This window comes from Tinamus guttatus, unplaced genomic scaffold, assembly GCF_059628265.1.
Source record: "Tinamus guttatus ecotype Peru unplaced genomic scaffold, ASM5962826v1 Tinamus_guttatus_pri_ptg000327l, whole genome shotgun sequence".
NCBI lineage: Eukaryota > Metazoa > Chordata > Aves > Tinamiformes > Tinamidae > Tinamus > Tinamus guttatus.
In genome coordinates, this window is record NW_028288861.1 from 5717860 (window position 1) to 5738333 (window position 20474).

General features: G+C 37.1%; 1 protein-coding gene across 2 annotated transcripts in view; it reads left to right on the forward strand.

Moving 5' to 3' along the window:
• The window catches only part of NPAS3 (neuronal PAS domain protein 3), a 565719-nt gene that overhangs the window by 498540 nt on the left and 46705 nt on the right, over positions 1–20474 (forward strand). For both annotated transcript variants that reach the window (XM_088529242.1, XM_088529243.1), the window contains one exon: positions 9692–9810. In XM_088529242.1, the coding sequence (XP_088385368.1) occupies positions 9692–9810 (119 nt within the window). The remainder of the gene's footprint in view (positions 1–9691; positions 9811–20474) is intronic.

A 20474-nucleotide genomic window follows, 5' to 3' on the forward strand; every position in this document is an offset into this window, starting at 1 on the left:
ACATGCCTCCATACCTTTTACCACTGTCCAGCAATGCAGATACCAGTAGGCCCTTTGAGGAAAAATATTCTTCTCACCAATTTTGTTCTTCTCACCATTTTTATTCTTCTTTTCTTTGACAACATGTAGTTGGTGATGGTGATTTTTTGGTTAGTGAATTGATTCTTGTAAAAGAGCTGAAAAGTTGTTTTATAAAGAAGACGAGGATTATTTGTCTTCCACGCTTCAAAACATTTATAAAATGTCATTTTAAGTTCCTGTTGGACACAGAAATAGACAACTGGATAGGGCAAATACTTGGGAAAGGGAACAGTTTGGTAGAGCTCATATTGCTGAAATCCAAGGAACAGAATGGAAAAGTGCTTGCAATTTTTCAGTAGGAAGTCACTGATAGTGAAGATGAACCCAGCTACTTACCGTGACTGACAAAAAGTAAAAGATAAAATGATGTGACCAACTCGCCACCCCTTTTCACCGTTTCCAGAGTCTGAGCGGAAGGTGGTAGATCCGTTGTCCCTCTGTGTTCATTGCTCCCAGGCCAGTAAGTGTTAGCTGTTATCGTGATCTCTGTGTGTTTGTACCTGTTCTTGGTTTAAACGCGTACGCGGTAGCTCCGTGCTTTCCTGGAAAGGTTAGACAGCAAGGTTAGACAATTTGTGCAGAGTGATTTTTGGCAGGATTCTCTCTGCATTGATATGGCAATCCAGTAGATACTAGCACCCAGTTATTGCCCCTTGGTTAGGCTGCACGGAAGATTCATGTATATAAAATAGTGTATTAAAGTAAACTTACAAAAGCAAAGAGCAATCATTGCAAATGTAATTTTTTCTTCCTCTTTGGGATTCTAATTTTAAAAGCATTAAAGAAGACAGCTGCTCATGCTGTGATATGCGCTAAACAGCCTGAAGGATGGAAAAAAATATATTTGTAGCTCATAATAACTATTGACCTTTCTGATATACAATGTTCTCTGTGTTAGCTATTCTGTTCTATCAACAGTGAAGATTGAACATGACTTTTTAATAGAAAACATGGGGTTTCAAGCTGCTTTCACAAAGGTGTTTATGTATTGTTATTTTGTATTGTAGTACAAAGACTAAGTCCTGATGCCCTCTGTCTGACATCATGTCTGTCGTAAAAAAAAAGCCCTACTCTTACTGACTCCTTTATATGAGGAATTGGCTCATAACCATTTTATAGTCACGATAAAAGCATTGCTTCCCTAGATCCAGAGCACAGGTATTGAAAATAGAATCTCCCCAAAATCCCAGCAGCACAGCCAGTATTTTCGGAAGAAATAGCTTCCTCAGGTGGCTATTTTTGCAGGGGTATTCCACAAAGATTTAAAACTCTCCCTTTTTGTATTCATGCTGTCAGTTCCTTGGCGCGCGCAGGCTGCTGCGTAATAGCTGTGGCTGGATGTCATGTGCTCTCAAAATCTTTACGATCCCCAATTTTTCTCCCGAACTTCCCTCGTGCCACGTCACCAAGTGTGGAAACACCCGCTCGTAGCAGCTTGACTTTGACACTTGTGTATGTTCCCCCGGAGTGGCATCATCCAGACATCGCCTGCGAGCAGCATGCGGCAGCTCAACTGCTCTGCTCTCCCTCCGGGAAAAGCTGCACCAAGAAGCACCTCCCACTTGGCATATGAAAATCTGGAAAGCAACCTCTTTATTGTGCTTTTTAAGCTCAAGCAGGCTGGCAATGTTAGGCAACATCAGAAGGGGCTCTTTTTTTTTATGCTTCTTGGAGGCTTTTTTATGCCATGTGCTGAGAAGGAACTTCAGTGGGCCATTATTGGCAGCTCTGCAGCACAGTTATTTTCACAGCTATGCTCTGGAGTGTCAGCTAATGATTCACAAGTTACTAGGCAAAAGCAGAAAACCAGCAAGATGGGAAAAAAAAAATCTCCATTGATCCTTCTAGGACATGAAAGAGGGAGGATGGCATCAGCATTTAATGGCAGTATTGCACTGAATAGTGTTCGGCACAGGGTACAGAACCTCAGTCGGAGAATGATCGTTTACTTTGTGCCAACCAGTCCCCTCCCAAGGGAGGGTTTGGGGCTGGGGCTGTGTTCCTTACAGGCCCATAACATCCCCAGGGAATTCAGGAAATTTTTTGCCCTAAAAGGTAATACCTTTGTGTACCTTTTTTCCTGAGGGGTTTCTTCCTTTCCCAGTGCCTTTTCCCTATGTCCATTGTGTAGAACAGAATAGAAATGGTATTACTTGTGATCCTGCACTCTCTTTTCCTGGCCCTCAGCTGTATTCTGCTTAAGACTTTATTAGGATTGTTGGGGTGTAGGTAAATGGTAAGGAAATGATGGTGCTGTGTTAGTCTTCTTTGTGACCATCACCGAGCCTTTCAGATTTGTAAGTGCTGTTGACCTTGTGTGAAACCAAGCCAGCAGGTCAAGTATTCCTTTACTTGAAATAAAATAACTTTAAATGTTAAAATGTAGGAGGAAGTTTGAGCCTTATGCCCACTATGGTTTATGTACTGCTCACTCACTCATAACAGCTCCTCCAGAGTTGTTCCGGTCCATTGGATGAATGTGGATACATTTGCAAGTGTTTAGATAATGGATTGAAGCCCAGTAGAGTGTAACATTTCCAAAGGGCTTTTCAGAGTTAAAATTTCCAGCTTTGATTAGTTCCTTTAATAGCAAATGTTTATTATGTTGTTTTCAAACAGGCAGAAAACCTATATGTATTTCATAGATCACTGACCTACCAAAATTTGTTGTAAAATCTATCTTTCAAAGTTATAGGAGTGATGAAAATCTTATTCATAGCTTCATCCAGACAGTATTTTATTTATAGCTCTACCCTGGCCTATATTTTACCAGACACGTAAAGAATTTTGTGGGATAAAGTTTAAATGGGAAGTTGCCTATATTGGGAATTAGTAGCTGAATAAGACACGTTTCTAGAGTAAAAGAAGAATGTTAATAGTAAAAGAAGTTTTGAGAGGCATTCAATGGAGTAATACTTATTAGTCAAATAAGGAGTAGTTCAGATCATTTTAGTTCTGCAAGAGTAGTAGAACGTTCAACATTTTCTCTGTATAATAGAGAAAAGTCTATCAGTGGATTTTCTATTAGTTTGTCCTACATTACTACTGCCAGTGCTTATACCTAGGCTAGATTAAAAAAACAAGTAGGATAAGATCATTATTTGTAGCAGCACAGGGTAGCATTTCAAAACCTGGCTAACTTCTCTGCAGGTGCAGTCTTTGGTGTGCCCAGAATACGGTTTGCAAGCAGCAGTGTTTGCCCTTGCAAAATCTGCACACTGAGCCTGAGCAATCAGAGACAAATGTAGTGTGCATATTAAAACTGCATTGTTCGTATATGCATGTTGGTATGTGAAACTAAAATTAGTTTTGCCAATAAATGCACGTACAGTTTTGCTTAACCGCAGGTAAAACAAGATTAAGATCTTCAAAAAAATCTGTCTTACTTTTGCTGGTTGTTAGTGTTGTGTGGTGTATTTTGGGGAATAACCCAAGCACATTTGAAAAGTTGGTGTGACGACTTATGTTAGCCTGAATTTGGCACGTACACCCCAAGCCCTAAGCAGCAGACCAGGCAAGATTTTAGAAGTGATAAAATAGTAATCAGAAGCTTGATCCAACTCCTTTCATAGTATTCATACTCAATCAGATGGGAGTTGGCCAGACTCTTCTTAGCCTAGGATGGGTTGCCCAAAGATAGAGAGCTCGTGCTTCTCGAGTCATACCCGGCATCCATCTGCTGCTCCAAGAAGACATGGGTCTTCTGGGGGTCTGGTGACATAACTGTGCACATCTCAGGCAACTGCAAAGTTAATTTAGAAACTTAGTTTAAAACGCTTTAAAACACAACTTAGTTTTAAAAAGTTAAAAATTTTACATAAAGACAAACTAATTGAAGCAATCTGGGATAAAGCCCATCAGCTGTCTGTTTGGAAAATATGAAGGGATTAGAAACCCCTCCAGACAAACTTTAGAAGGCCCACTCTTTGAAAGAAGTCCAGGAGGGTTTAAAGTTTTTATGCCTTTGAGTTTCTAGTAGGCTTATAGGTCATGAAAAGTGAATTGTCTTCATCCTGGGGGTAGGATGACAGTTTGTTATCTTGCCTGAAAACATTACCTAGCAATAAATTGTATAGCGGAAGTCACTGTTCTTTCCATTTGTTCTGGAGGAGCTGCCCTGAACCTTTCTCTTTTCAATCAGGTTTTAGCTAGAACTCAAGATTATTCTCCCTGTAAAAAAGGAAAGAAGGAAACTAAGTAACCAAAATCCCCAATCCTGATGCCTGACTTTCTCAGCTTTATTTCACTAAATGATAAAACTGAAATTGAAGAGTCATGGCAGATTTGATAGAAGTACCATGAAGATCAAAATCTGTTTATTCAGGAATTCAGGTTTTTATTTATAACCGTAATAGGTTACAGCAAAAATAGTGTTCCTACAGTTTATTCCTTTTAATATTGCATTGTAGTATTTCCATGGAAGAATGAATTAACCTGTTCTTTTCCTTCCACAACTTCAACAAAGTTGTTTATGTAGTCCCTGATTTTGCAAATGTTGAGCACTCCAGTAAGATCATTGGAGCAGCTATAGAAATTATTAGGTTTGTGCCCATCTGTTGATCTTCAGGGGCACTGCTCATGCCCCAAGACACACCCGAGTTCCTTGTCTGAATAGTCCAGTGTTCAGCACCTTGCTGTGTGAACTTTAACTTGCAGTGCTTGCCCATGTTCAGTCTGCAGTCAGACTTAACCCATTCCCCTTAAAAACATGCATTTGCACAGGTGCTAAGTATAATTTCAGAATAACTTACTGGAAATAAATTGTTTTACCTTGAAGCTTTTGAATTGTATTTGCTGGGCCAGTGTTAGAAAAAAAAATCTTTTAGTTTATAAAATGATAAAATTTGTTGTCTAAGTTACTGAGAGAGATAATGAGCTTGGAAACAATGCTATTTTGAGAGTCATTTTTCTGATTAAAAACACACTTTAAGAGGCAATAATATGAGAAAAACTGGGACAGTTAACTGCTCAAGGTTAAATTTTCCTAGAAAGTCTTTTAATGTCTGGTTACAGGCAATAAACTGCACAGAAAGAAATAAAAGCATTTACAAAGAAACATCTATTCCAAGTGAAAATGATAGATTTATGTTACCCAATTATTCATCTGAACATAATGGTTCTCAGTTGCCTATGCAAAGAGTTATCAGACTTTAGGAAAATGTGGAAAGAGATTTGCAAGCTTAGAAGAGGGACATAAGTGAAGAAATCCCTATTTTTTTCCTATTGTTTATGTTCTGTCTGATTTTGTTTCTCTTTTAAGAGCTGGTGTTTGAAAACGTATCTCAAAGCAGTATAGGCACCTGTTTTCAAGAAAGAGAAATTAATGTCAGATGAGAATGTCCTGAAATTATGCCAAATCCAGAATTTCCTGTATGTTGAAGCATAAGCTTTTTTTTCACACCAAGCCTTCTAAATTCCTTAATGATTTTTTTGCTTGCTGGTTATTGTTTCTTTCTCTGTAACTTTTGGCCCTCCTATGAATGAGATGTCTTTCTTTTGTCTGTTTTGTGTGGGCAAATGCTATTTTTCTCCTCTTCTCTCAATTATTTTTAATGCATGTGAGGGAAAAAAAAGCCAGAAGTTGGTGAAGATTTATTTAGACTGCTTTGGCAGCATTTCCTTTTTTTAAGATATAAATCAAATTTGGAGCTTCTTCTCTCCTGGGGGACAAATTGTTTATCTGAATATGAATGTGCTTGTGAATCAGACATGGGGAAGGTACTTGTGCTATTGCTGTGCAATAGCAATAATTTGTGTTGTTTTTCACTGTTTTGCTCTATAGCATGAACTTAGGCAGGCTGCAACAGCCACTGGACGTTTCTAAATCATGGAGCATCAAAGCCGTGGAGCTCAGTCCTCCAAATACTTACATGCATTTTACCCGCCATCCCAGTGCAGTGAGCAGAACTCTGCCAGTGTGTAAAGTTAAGCACTGAGCAAAGTTGCACAGTTTGCAAGGTCTGGGCTCAAATTATCCCCAAGACATCCGGAACAGAGCTGCAAGGCTGCTTCACAAGGAAATACTGGGATGCTGAGGAAGAGATAACTGTCATTTTGTGGATTAGTACATATTTGGCTCCCCACTTGGCTCTGTGGTTCTTCATTGATGCTTATGGCACATTGAAGTTTATGGCACTTTTATACTGAAAAAGGAGGGAGTTGCAGCCTCATGGCTTTTGAAAAGGCATGAAGAATCCTTGTGCTCAGAAACCTCGTACCATAGTAGCAGCTTGGGAATGGAAAGAAAAGAGGTTTATTCCTTTAGTAGTACCTGTTGAAGATATTTAAGGACACACAAAAACAAGTGCTTTCTCAGCCTCTAATGCCATTATCTGTTTTGCAAAGGTAATCTCGACTTACTTGCTGTACTTCTAAGCCCGACAGCATATAGTGTTTTCTTTCACACTCAGTGTGCAGTGACTTTTATCATACTATTAGCATTCTAAATGCATACTTTTGGAGGTTTATAACTTAACATTAGGTTTAGACTCAGTGAATTCAGTCCAAGAGCAATATTTTTCAGTGTAAAAGATACATTTAGTTACTGCAATATCAAGAAAAGTGGACCTTGGCTATTTCAGGCATTTTCAGGTACTAAAAGTACAAAATAATAATAATACTAAAAAAATCTTAAAAAGTGAATTGCTGATGGTTTCATTCTGATTTTCCTCAGATTACTATCCTCCTTTGACATAACTGAAAATACGAAAAGGCTGAGTGATAGGCATTTTAAAATCAACTCCGGAGAACTCATAATGGACCATATTCCACATAAATCTATGCAAATCTCACTGACATTGGCAAATCTCACTGACATCGTGTTGTTCTGTACACATCCTATTTTTAAAATGCCGCCCGCATAATCAGAGTTCGCATTGTTACGGTTTCTGCTGCGGGCTGGTGCAACTCTGCATGCAGATTTGTATTATCAGCCATAATGGTTCTCTCCTGAGAGAAATTCAGAATGATGTTCATAAGCTGTTCTGGACTTTTAGGTAACTAATCCCATCTCACAGATATACTCTCAGGTACTTTCTGTTAGAGAAAATCAAACACTTCTGAATGCATATTTATACGACAGACTGTTTCACTCTCCTGGAAATATTATATCCACTTTGTAACATTCATTTACAGATATATATAGATTTTGAACACATGATATTAGCAACAATATTTAAGCTCATGATGGAAGATGACAAGACCCTAGCAAATGTCAATGTCATGTACTTAATGCAGCTCGTACTAGATCTCACTTTTCATACACAGAAATGTGTATGAAAGAATAATTTTAATTTCAGTTTCTTGGGAATGGTACATATGTATCTATTTTTTTTGCTTGATTATTCTTCAAGCAGAAGGTATTGTATTTTTAATTAACATAACTTCTGTGTGTTTAGGTAATTACCATTAAAACACATGAGGACGTACTGTGCTTACTGCCTATACTAGAGCATAATGTGCTGGACTACAACAACTACACTTGTTAGGCTGATTTTAGCATTTCTTCACACAGCAGGAAGCGCCCATGCTGTGGTTTCTTAATGTACTGTTTAAGTACTGCACTGCAGATACTGAATAATAACAGTAATAATTAATAATGATCCTCCTCTTACCAGTACTTCTACCATTCCTGTGACCCTGGTTGCTGTCTAGGGCTCTGCTACCTCGGATCCTGAAACACATTTCTTTCCTTTGAAAATTTCATTTCTCAGATGATATGGCAGAACAGAACTGAATTTTCTGAGGACGGGTTTGTGGCATGGATTCTGGTGGCTTCACATCTGTTCAGGTCTCCAAGGACTAGCACCAATATGTGAGAAAGACAGTAGTGGATTGGCATACTTTTCCATATCCACCAGGATGAAAAAAAATACTCTAAATTAAGTCTAACCTTAAATGTATAATCTGTCCTTGGGAGCAAAAGAAAAAAAAGAAAAAAGAAAGAAAAAAAAAAAAAGAAGGATATAGCATCTTCAAGCTCTTGGCATCCCTTACGAGAAAAAATTGGTTCTAAGGGTCTCTGATCTTGTGTTTTAGTAAAATAGAACTGCACGGCTGACTGACAGTTCTGATCTAAAGCATTTACGTTTAAGTTTTGATCTCTCTGCTTTTGATTAAAACTAATGAGCTCATTTAATTCAAAATGGGAATCTCTGATAAGAGAAATAAGGTTGATGTGATTGGATTAGAGGGGCAAATTAAACTCTTAGAGCAGAAGTTTGTGCTTATATAGTGTATTAAAAAGCTGTTGGCGTATTATGGCGTGTTAGATGATGAGAAAAATTTCATAGTAATTCATATTTAATCAGAAGAAATGAAAGTACTAAATATAACATGGCTCTGCTTTTCCCTCGAGTGATAAAGAGCTGTACATTTAAAATGACATCAAATTCCTACTCTCTAAAACAAAAAACCTTAAGAGAGGCACTGAAAAAAGGGGACACAGTTGTCAGTTATTTCATCACAATAGAGTTGAAATGTCACAAATAGCAAGAAATGTGACCACATTAAAGCAAGGACAATTTGAGATAATCCTTAGCTCACGGACACGTTTTGGTGTTTCCCTTGGCTGCATAACAAATGCTTTTCAAATATTTGGAATAGTTTCTACCCCTAGTTCAGTAAATTCTGCAAGATGCTATCAAAATAATTTCAAAAGAACTTTCTATTCAGTGTTAATTACTCACGGAAATGAAAAGATACTTAACCTCTAACAAGCCTTCTTTTTGTCAGCCTCCTGCAGAATTTTCCCATGACCAAGATTTTGGGGAGGGAGGGGGGTGGCATTGTGGGTTATCAGAGCCAGAACAACAATAAAGATTATATAGGGGATGTCTCAGTGCTGCCTAATGTTACTCCCACTATACTGTCAGGTGTACTAAGAGAATTTATTTACTATTTTAAAGCAGTTAGAGTTGAAGGAATGAGAAACAAAGGTGAGATTTATAGTTTCAAGGAGGAAACCACATCAGTTAGACTATGAATGCACTCCATTAATGACTAATTAGCCACTAATAATTAATGTTAATAATAATAATAATAGTCATTTACATGAGCATTTTTGCCTTCAGGCTGCTCAGTGATTATTGATAATAATTAACCTACAGTAACAGGGAAACAAAGGCATTCAAAAAGGCAGTGATTTACCCTAAGTGTCACTGAAAGCAAGGAGTCAAGCCCATGGAATAAAATGCCACAGTAGAGTTTGTTTGTAGCCTCTTTCAGCAGACAGACCTGCTACTTTAGTGAGATTTTCTCTATTACAGTACATTGAAGAGCTCTCCAGATTAAAAAAATACCAAAACCTAACCAAATAACTCTAAGTATAAAAAAGAGGAGGAAAGGGTTAATAAGTCAAATCTCTGCTAAAAATCCTATAGGAAAAATAGCTTGAAAATGAGACTTACTGAGTATACATGTATTTTTCTTTTTTCTTTTTTTTTTTTCCCTACGTAAACATTTTCTAAACGAGGTAAATTGATTACAACACTCTTAGCATCTATCAGTCATTTATTTTTAGTGAGTTCAAGGATTGCACCTGAAAAATAGCTTAGAGGGGATGTATAAAATCTAAATTATGTGTATATGTTTTCTTTTTTCTATTCCCTAGTGGAATCTACAAGCCCCAGTTTACTAACCACTGACAACACTCTAGAGCGCTCTTTTTTCATCCGAATGAAATCTACACTGACCAAGCGAGGAGTGCACATCAAATCATCAGGATACAAGGTAAGGGTTGCACTGTGCCATGAAATACTGACCTTTAAAATTATGTTCATTCATGTTCTAGGAATATATTAATAGAGGAATGAACTGTTTCACATTTGCATATGTTTCATTCCTTTTCATAAAGAATCATTAATATACTCTTTCTGGCCTGAGGTTTGGCAGAGGTACCACGGCTCCATTAAGCTGTTTGTTATTACAACAAGCATTCTTTATAGCAGCATGGTAGCCTTCAGAAGAGAAATGCTTCCAGAATAAAGGTATATTTTACCAAACAAGGTGAGTCACAGTAACATCATTCTTTCCGTGGTGGAAAACTACTGCTCATCTACTTTGAGTGTTCAGGCTGTGTCTGTGTTATGTGTTCCTCAGAGAGGCAGGATTTCTTCACACAGACAGCATGCTAGAACTATTTAGTTTCTCCACCATTCTGGCTGAAGGAGGCAACAAGCCACAACAAGTACATTTCCACCATTTTTCTTTGATTGTCAGTCTGAGAGGCATCTGCTGCTGGGGATCATATTTGCTGAGTTTCTGACTCTTTAAGGATTTGAAAGTCTCTTGTTCCTTATCAGCAGTAATCACATTTTTCTTCAGCCATACGTCACTCATAGTGCCTGTGGCTATCAGTGGCTTTGCGGTATACTAAAACTAGAAGGAATAGCATTTTTAAAATTTTTAACATTTTCAACTTGTGGAATGAAGCATCTCATCCATTAAGTATTATGCAAGATAAAAGAGTGAAGTAAGGAGGTCTGAGAATGTGTACGTATTTAAAGAAGCAGCTCATCAATGTTTATTTAAGAGCTTTGAACATTTTTTTTTAGTTTTCAGAGGAAGATTTAGAGTCGCTTTGAAATAAAATTCCCAATTCACTCAGCCCCCAAAACTCTGTGAATACAACATCAAGGGAGTTTACCTAAGCTGTAAACATCTCCTGGTAGAAATGTTATCTTTTCAATATTTTCAATAAATTAATGTGAATCCTTTTTTTTTTTTTTCTGAATGGTTTCTGGATCAAGATGATTGAAATGGCTATTAGTGAAATTTTGGTTCCAAATCAGCAGTTTCTTAAGGTACCAAATGTTGTGGTCTTGTAGTTGCTTAGTTGTCATCATTTGAAAGAAGGCATTCTGTACTTGTTTCTCTTGGGTAGGTTTCCAAGTCGTAGAAGGAATCAAAACTGAGAACAATACTGTCAGTCTCAGCATGAAGAAGGCAAATTCATGAATGTTGTCCATTTTCATGATTAGTCATGAACCATCAAGACCAGGCCAAAGTTAGATTGGCAGAGAACTTGCTTTGCAGGATTTTTTTTTTTTTGCTGCAAGTGTAGTGAAAAAAATTTAGAGAATGTATTGGTGGATTTTGTAGTCTTACATCTTTCAACAGCTGTAGATGAGAAGGACAAGGAAGACATGAATTACTTTGTAGGTCTCTCTCTAAATTGCTACCAAGGTACTCTCATGCCAATGTTTAGTTAAAAATATTTTTATATGCTAGTGTTTACTAAAAAGTGAAAAGACAAGGTTTTCCCGGTTAAAAATTGAATGTTTTTTGAAAATCAGATATCTAATTCCATAGAAAGGCACAGTATGGTCTATCATGTAATTTAATATTTGCTTTAAGACCTACTGATGCCTCTTGGAAACATTGGAAACTGAGATATCACAGACAGGAGAATGAATTTGAGAAACGAATAAGAAGTAAATAACAAATGAATTTTGAAGGCTCAGATTTTGAAGGCTTTCCCAAGTTGCAAAGAATAGAGAATAAGAAAAAAATGATAGTTGACAGAATTGTCTGTAAATAAAACATTTGTTTTTTTCTAAATGTTTCCATGAGGCATCAGCAAGTCAGCATGAGTAAAACTATGTAAATAGTGTGCAGACCCCAAGCAGGTGTAAACATAAAGGAATAGTTCCTCAGCTTCTGAATGTTTTGGATAATTTTAGAACTGACAGTATTTGGCTGAATTAGCTGCATCCAGCCATATAATTTGTACTTTGATGCCTTTTCCAAAGCATGTTTATTTAACCTATACACTCTAAGGAATGATAATTATAGACAAACTCAATGAACCCCAGAAAATTTTATATTTATTGTAGAAAAATTAGATAGCATTTTAACTATGTGTAAGAATTGTTTTGTTTAAATGTAATTCTCAATTTGTGTACTAAAAAAGCTAAGCATAATACATCTCAATTGCTACAGTGAATGTTATCCACCTCTCTAGGAAAGTTACCAATTTCATCACTGATTTCAAAAAGTTCATTGTTAGAACAAATTTAACACTGCTATAAGCTGACTAAGGATCCACTGTCTTGCACCTTCAAAATACCACAGAGAACTGAAATTTTGCTTTTGCAAAAAGCAAGAGTTCCTGCTAAACAGCTTCCCTTGAGTTCTTGTGTCACTGAGGGTACATGACCCTCCGATCAGGCACACAAACATTATTCAGGAGGTATCCTGAATGCCTATCAGGTACAGGGAACCATGGCATCTGACGTGAGCCAGGTTTGGGCTCTGTCAAAGATACGCAGCTCCCTGTGGATTCAGCTCTCCAGCAGTGACAATGTTGTGCATTTCTGTGAAGCAGTTGTATCCCATTCCGAACTTTGGCTGAGCCCAGAACCATGTCTCCATTTTTCCCTGCTTTGAGGACTGCAGAAGATTGTTTTCCTGCTGTTTGACAGCAAATGATTGAGGTGGTCCACAAAATGCTTGGGCAATTTTCAGTATGAGTGAGCCCTGCCTCAGGAAAATCACATAAAATTGAAGCAAAGTTAGAGAATGAGATTGATTAATCATTTGGGTTGATCTAGTCAGGGCTAATTTTCTACCGAAAGAAATGCTGGAACAAAGATCCACACTAACAGGCTTATACAGACCGTGTGTGTGTACCTCAAAGGGACTCTGTTCCAGGCTCTTCTTCCTTGAAATGAACCCTGTTCATAGTCCCTTCATGAACTGATTTAATTAGCTCTAAATTATCCCTACAGATGGAGGTATGGCCTTTTTTACCATAATTGATATTACCTTAAATGTCTGAAATGGGAAGGTAGTTACAAGATTAATCCTCCTTCTCTCCTTCCCTTTCATTGTTTTCCAGCACCCTTCTTGAAAGGGATTTTCCCTATTTATAACATTCTTAGGCTTAGAGCTTATAGGAAAGGCTTAACATGCAGTGCTAGAGAGCTGTTCAGTTTTCAGTGAGTAAATCTACAATCTTACAAAAAAGTCAAATAAAACATACAGTTGGCTGACAAAACAAAATGAAAACAAATAAAAAGAAAAAAAATGATAATAATTCCATTTGCTGCAAACCTCAGAATGTATTACATTACAGCTGTTGTCTAAGATACATGGTGCAGAGACTTGCTATGTTTTTCTCTACTGAAAATATATCGTTTCACCCTTTTCTATATTTTTTCATCAATAAAAAGATACTCTTGTATTTCATTTGGATTTTCCTTATCTCCCTTTTATCTCATCTTTTCTTTTTTTTCCCTCTATTTTGAGGATTGAAATTCTTCCTGCTAACACTTATGCCACCTTCGATGTTTTTGTTGTCTGACTTTTAGACATATGCCACAACTAGTTTTAATTGCAAATTACTTTGTTTGAGTGTGATGATACATTTCTTGCTCTCCCGTTATATCCTACTTTTGTTTTGTCACGTTTATTGCTTTCTTGTACAAAGCACAACAAATGGTAGTAGAAGTAATCAGGGCACTATAATACTACTACTACTACATGACAGAGCCATTCAATAGTTCCCAGGCTGTGAGATCATAAGATGCATTATCGTACATCCGTACATATTTCTCACCTATTTTGTACAATGATCCTTTCCTGATAAGTCACTACAGAGGTGCCAGATGTGCATAGGCAGACATGCGGAGATTCCCTAGTACTTTTGTTGTCACTACAGCAATCCCTGAATTTGGTATAAGCAATATCTGACGCCTTTCCATCTCCCAAGAATCTGGAAATCAGACTTGTTGGCTATCCATTAACAGTGAGAAAGGCATCTTAAAACACCTACAGGCTGCACCACCCCCTCTCTGTGGTGGTATTTCACCTAATGTGATACCTGGATACCTGCTTTGGCCCATTCAGTGTAACCAAAAGTAGTCCCCACATTTTTTTCCTTAAAACATCAAAGACGGTGAAGTCACTGTACGATGTGTCCACTACAGACACTGCAATAACTGGAAGAAAATCGAGCTGCTATCATGTGCTGAGCAGAATTTTACACACAACCTTAGACTTTTGAGCCTGTGTTATTGAGAAAGGAAATATTTGCTAGGTTACACAGACACTTCTTCCTTGAAGTGAGGCCTCAGTGTCTTTGAAAAGTGCCTTGGGATCACAGAAAAGCACATACACAGCCTTTGGAGGTGAATGAAATGGTCTTTGTTCCAGCTACTTATATATGACTTTCAGGAGTTCTAAAATCCTTTAATTTTGCACAGAAGCATTAGTACTGGATAAAAATGTAAGCCCTGCGGTGTTGCTTTGCCAAATCACAGTTGTTACCAATGCCAAGAAAAGGTATTTACACCTGCTTTTTTTCTCATATGTTAGACGGTTTGTTGTGGAAAGTAAGCAAGCCTATTCATAATCAAAGTGGCTAAATTGCAATGAAGGGTGCAAAGTTCTCTTCATTGCTTTCTTGTTATATATTTATTCACAGCTGACTCATCTAACAGCATGGTCTTAGCTACTGGGGGACATATTGCATAAAACTAAATATTTTGCTTTATAAAGTTTTCATTCAACAGTCTTAGTTTAGAAATCAAGATGTTTTTGTTGCACATCTAATGTGTTTTCACAAGTTAGTCACTGTAGTCTACTTTTTTTACTTTTTTTTTTTTTTGTAATGCTTTCTTTCTGCCGTCTTGTTTAAAGTTAAACTTTGTCACAAGCTGTATTCTCAGTTTTGGCGTTTAAAGACATAATGAAGTAAGAACTGCTCAAAAAGCATTTTTTTGCCAGAAGTCTATATTTCTTTTTGAAATTCTCTATCACAATCTTATCATCAGTATTTTTCATAGTATTCCTGCCTTTATTCACAATTTATAGTTAAGGTTTTGTAGTTATTTCTTTTTTAGAAAAACTTAAAAGAACTATGCAGGCTTTGGAAATCTGGGTTGTGCACTTCATGTGCAACTTTGGCAGAATTTCAATTCGTTGATCCAAGAGGGCAAGAGGGAAAAAATCTCTCTTAGCCAAAATTAAGCCATTGCACTTGCTTAGTGATACTGTTCTCTTGATTCAGCACAAAATTGAAATGATTCTTTCCTGCTTAAGGGAAAGATTCATCTAGGATTCAGAAACAAGATGTCCATATGCTAAAATCACCTTAGCAAGCCAATATCATGGCTTGTTAAGAACACAGGTAAGCAGGTAAGAACAGTTAAAAATACCTTCCATTTAAGGGTAATAGCAGGAATAAAGAAGATGCCACTGTATAATAGTCTAATGATTAGTGCATTTTCTGGATGAGGGTTATGTTCAAGTCAGATTTAATTCCCTCCTCAGCCTGAGGGAATTCACATATCCCACTTTCCAGCTTGGCCTAAATTCTTTTTTCCTCTTCTAATAATTTTCCCCCTTGAAATCTTTTCTGTCAGACCTTTTACTCCGTCCCAGAAAGGTATCTTGACCTTTCCCCGTAGAAAGAAAGAAAACTGTAGAATTTAGTATTTCATCACATGGTGACTGCCACACCTCCTTAATTGAGTGAAGAAGGAATAGGAAACTAACATCAGGAAGCATTATGTGAAGAGTTTTCTAAATGTCAGCACGTGCATTCCCCAGACTTTTCAGCACTGAGAAGGCTTAAAGGTAATTTGTCAGGGAGAAAGAACTGATCTAGAATTCACCCATGTAAATCGATGACCTTTTAGTCAAAAAGAAGATACAGCATTACTTATAAAAGAACGAAATACTAATGGGCCACTCTGAGTCTTATGAAGTAACTACTTGCAGACATAAAGATATGGTTCAAGAAGAGATGGTCTGCAACAGGATTAAGAAGACCAGAGTTTGTTTTCTGCCTTGCTGTAGAGCTGTGAGATTGTTACAGGAACTGTCTGGAAAAGCTCGATTCACACTTAACATCTAAATACAATAGCCATTTTTTAAGTGTTCAGCAACCATTAGCTCCATCTTTCTTCTCAAAAGCCACTTTTGGGGCTGAACATCTTTTAGCTGCGATTTTTAGCACACTTCTACCATGTGGAAACATTAGGTTAGCCATTCATTAATATAATGGTACTAATGAAAGAGATTAGGACTATGAAAAAGCCTTTTCATTAGCAGCCTTCTTTTATAGAAAGATTCAAGTGTTGATCATTTCTCATAACGACTGCAGATAATCATATTTCTGACATCTGTACCATGTGTGTTTCTCATCAAATATTGCCTTAAATGCTCATATAACCTTTGAGTTGTGATTCTGTCACCATTTCTTCCAGACTGGGTAAGTGGGAAGTACCATAGATCACAAACTGGATACTGAAAGGGAGTGCATGTGCCGTAGGCCTGGGAGTCCTTTTGCAGTGTTAAAGAGCACAGATCAGTGCATTGGATGAGAATGATGAGAAGACCTTGCCAGAGGGGGAACCAGGCAATACCTCATTTCATGTTCTAGAAGATCATGATCCCAGGTTGGGAATGGCTACAGAAGTCAAGAGGTCTTCAGTCCCTGAAGTTGACTTACGTCATCCACTGTGGTGGTCTGCTGCTGGTTTTCGTTAGAGAATGGGAATGTGGTTTTCTTTTGCCTTATGTGGGAGTGAAGAATATCACAGAGCTCTGTGGAGAGCACCAGCCAGAATTCACACTAGGACAGAAGGATGCTGCTGCCAACATCCCTGCTCCACTTGACTGTTCTGTAACCAGTGCCAATGGATATTTTGGCTCACCTCCTTTTTAAAATGTAAACATTGTATTAGATGTGTAAATACTGAAACTAATAGCTTTTCAAATAATTTCTACTCCCTTCAGCATTTGTTCACAGTTTTTGGCTAAGGAAGCTTAGACACAACAAGGAACTTATGCATTGAAAAAATGTAACTAATATTAAGCTAACAGAATAATACATCTTGCTTTCCAGCAGAGAGATGCAGCAACAGACCAGTCTTTTCACTGATAAAGTTTTTTGAGTACGAAACAGGCAACGGGATTTAGAACTAAGGCAAAACTAAATGGAAGACTTGCATTTTAGTGAATTTTAGATTTAAGAAGAGTTGTTTCTCATATTCTGTATATCATCTTGATCTAGTAACATGAGATCAATAGCTGTTGAATAGGAAACATAAGTCTTGGATTGGTGGGTCATAAGGATTTCCATAAATGCATGTAGCAAATTTAATATTTTTGGTCTGATTCTTATTTATTTATTTATTTATCACTATCATTATAACTATGTTGACTTCAATATATTTATATTGATGTAGGAAAAGGATAAGTTTCCTTTAAGCCACACAACAATGATTCCATGATCTTGTCAAAGGAAAATGAATTGGCTACATCTAGACAAAGAATCTATAGTTATTTCTACAGTGCTTTTCCTTATGTTGGAAATATTCTACATACAAAAATAATCAGATATCATAAATTTAATTGCTTTTATTAGAGTGCCGAAACAAAACCATCCTTTTTTGTTGCAGGCGACATGGTTGTCTGGTACATTAGATTGAAAAGGGTCAGGCTAATCTGCTTTTGATTTTTCTTCCAGATATTTCACACAATAAAGGGATAAGAGCTATAGGAGAAAAGCACTGAACCCTATGAGATATATTTTCCCAAGAATAATGGATCATGTCTAAGCAAACGTCATTCAGCAGTAAAGGGATTGAGATTGAGCCATGGTTTTTGGTTTCACCCAACTGTCTTGTAGCTCCTCCTTGTAGAAAAGGGCTATCAATGAGGAGTGAAATAAAAAGCTGGTGAAAGCCTGTGATATTAGGAGAAAACTGTACTCTGGAAATAGTTACCCATGTAGCAAAGATGAACAAAAGGAACTGGCAGATCATATTCTTTCTTTGGTGGAATTAAATAAAATTCTGAAGAATTAAGAGAAAAATCCATATGATGTTTAAATTTAATATATAACAAGTTCCTGACATCTTATGCAAACACATATGTGTATTTAGCTTTTGTAGAATTGTGATCAGTTAACTAAAGAGAAAAAAACACGTTTTTTTTACAAGAGAGTTGTTGACTGACTCTGCAATTAACTATTTGCCTGGAGAATTACATGGAAATTCTTAACAAAAATATTTTCCTAGAGCAAAGTTACTCCATAAATGTGGAGCCTACATTCAGGCATCACTGTTCATGTTGTTGTGCTCTGTCACAAGCTATATTATTGGTCAAGCAGAAGTATGGGTATTTAACACAGGAATGGGCATAATGTCGCTGTGCTCAAGTCAAGCACAGGGGAAAAGGTAAAGCTGTGGGTTATCATCTCTCTCCACATTCACTCCATGAAAGAAAGGCCACTGTCAACACAACGCCTTGTATAAATTAGGCTGTATGCCACTCTTTACATACTAGATACACAAGCTGGGTCTTGTTAATAAACCTTTGCAAACACATGTTCTTTGAAATTCAAAAAAAAAAACAGAAGAGAAAATCTCTTTTAAAACAACTGGAGATTTGAGCTTTATCTGTTGTCATTAAGAATTCCTTCCCTATAGTTTTTCCTTCTCTATTAATTCTTCAATCCAATATATGCTGAACTGTCGTAGCTCTCCCTGGTTTGCAAAGATCAGGCTCTTTTCTAGGAAAGCTGTCCTTATTGAATCCTTTTTGAAGTTCTGTTTGTTTCTGCTCAAAACTCTTCATGTCTCCTTCATAACATAACTACATTAACTTTTTTTGGTACTGCGCAACAATGTTAAAAACACTGAATTATAATTCCACAACATCATATTTTTTGGAAAACCTCATTAGAAAACATTTATTTTTTAACTCGTATTTCTTACCTGATTTCTTAAAATTTCTTTCTGTGTCCCAGCAGAGACTTTCCTGTCTCTTGGGCTTAGTGCAGGGGAGATCCCTGAGGCTGCTCTTCCTGCCTCCTCGTTATGGGAGGGGGAGAGCTGGATTTTTTTTTCAAATTTCCTAATATTTTTTCCTCCCCTTGGTAGATTTCTCCACTCCAAAGATCTTCGAACTTTACAATCTAGCTTGAAGCAATAGCTGTAATGTACACATTTTTTTAAAGGAAGGGAATCATTATGCACTGGTACTTTTTATATTTGAACTGACTGTTCCATTCAGTCACATAGGTAGTACAGGTAGTCCCACTTTGCATCTCCCGTTCACTGATTTCTGCATGAATAAGTGGTTAAATAAGGTTCAAGGCCTCTCATCACCTTAACTTTGAGATTGGTTAATACAATTTTCATGCATGTTAAGCAAAATTCCTCTGTACTTTCTCAATGGACAGAAGAGGGGAACAAAGGCACAGAGCATTTGAGTGATGTACCCAGCACCAGCTTACTTTACATGAAATTAGTGATAGAACAAGGCCCATCTCACCATACTTCTCTTCTCTGCAATTGTTGGCTTAACCTGGTTTTGCAATGCAATGGCGTTTGTAGAGTAGCCTGAACATTTAGTGCTGGTTTTATCTTCCTGGAGCAGAAAACTGATCATGTGTGTTTTGGGTCATGTTTCCCAGAAAGACTTATTTTTTTCTACATTATGAATGCTCATTTTATCTGTTGTCAGCATATATATACGCATAAGCAAATATACCATTATACTTCTGTTCCTCAGTATTCAGGCCTGTCTCTTGATCTGTTTTATGCACTGATGCTAGTGGAAGAATAACATTATTCAGTGTGGAGGAGTCCATCTCCTAATTTACCCTGCAGAGAAGGCGGAGTATGGCTGTTTGGTGGGCAGGAATTCAGTTTCCCGTTTTTTACGGCATCATTAGGAAGCTGTGGTTCTAATAATAATAATTCCCATTTGACATCATGGAGGTAAAAAGAAATCATTGCTGACATCAAAAATGAGGTGATATTTCAGCAGTATTATTTCACTGAAGATAAAATGGAAGTCTTTATTACTCCCAATGCTTTCAAAGAAAGCTGAGCAAGGCTTATACTGACTCTGGAGCTTATACACCCTAATGCGTTTATAACCAGTATGAAATAAGTAATTTTAATTGTCACTGCTATATTTTTGGCTATACCTCTTTTTTGGAACCAAGTATTTTGTGCCTATTTAAATGAAAACAGTTCATTTCTGAGAGTATCTTTTGGAGAGCCCAGCTTTCTTGATTTTTTCTATAATTTAAAAATTATACAAAAGACACCAAGCAAATGAAAACATATATAAAGGAAGTTATGGAATCATGGAGTAGGATAGCCCTTGAACCTTACGTCTGACAAGAAGCGGTGATTATTATGTAAACCTCATTTTGGATCCTGTATGAGGAATCTGTATGGCTGCGTGCAGAGGTGTGAGCCCTGAGTAGGTAACCCTGAAAAGGCTTGCCATCTTTATTTCACTTTTTTATGGATACGTATTTTATTCTCTCTGAACTTCTTGTGCACATTGCTGTGTGAATTTCTTGCCATTAAAAGGACACAGCCAAGGTCTGTTTCATGGATTGTAAACAATATGTTTTTCACTTT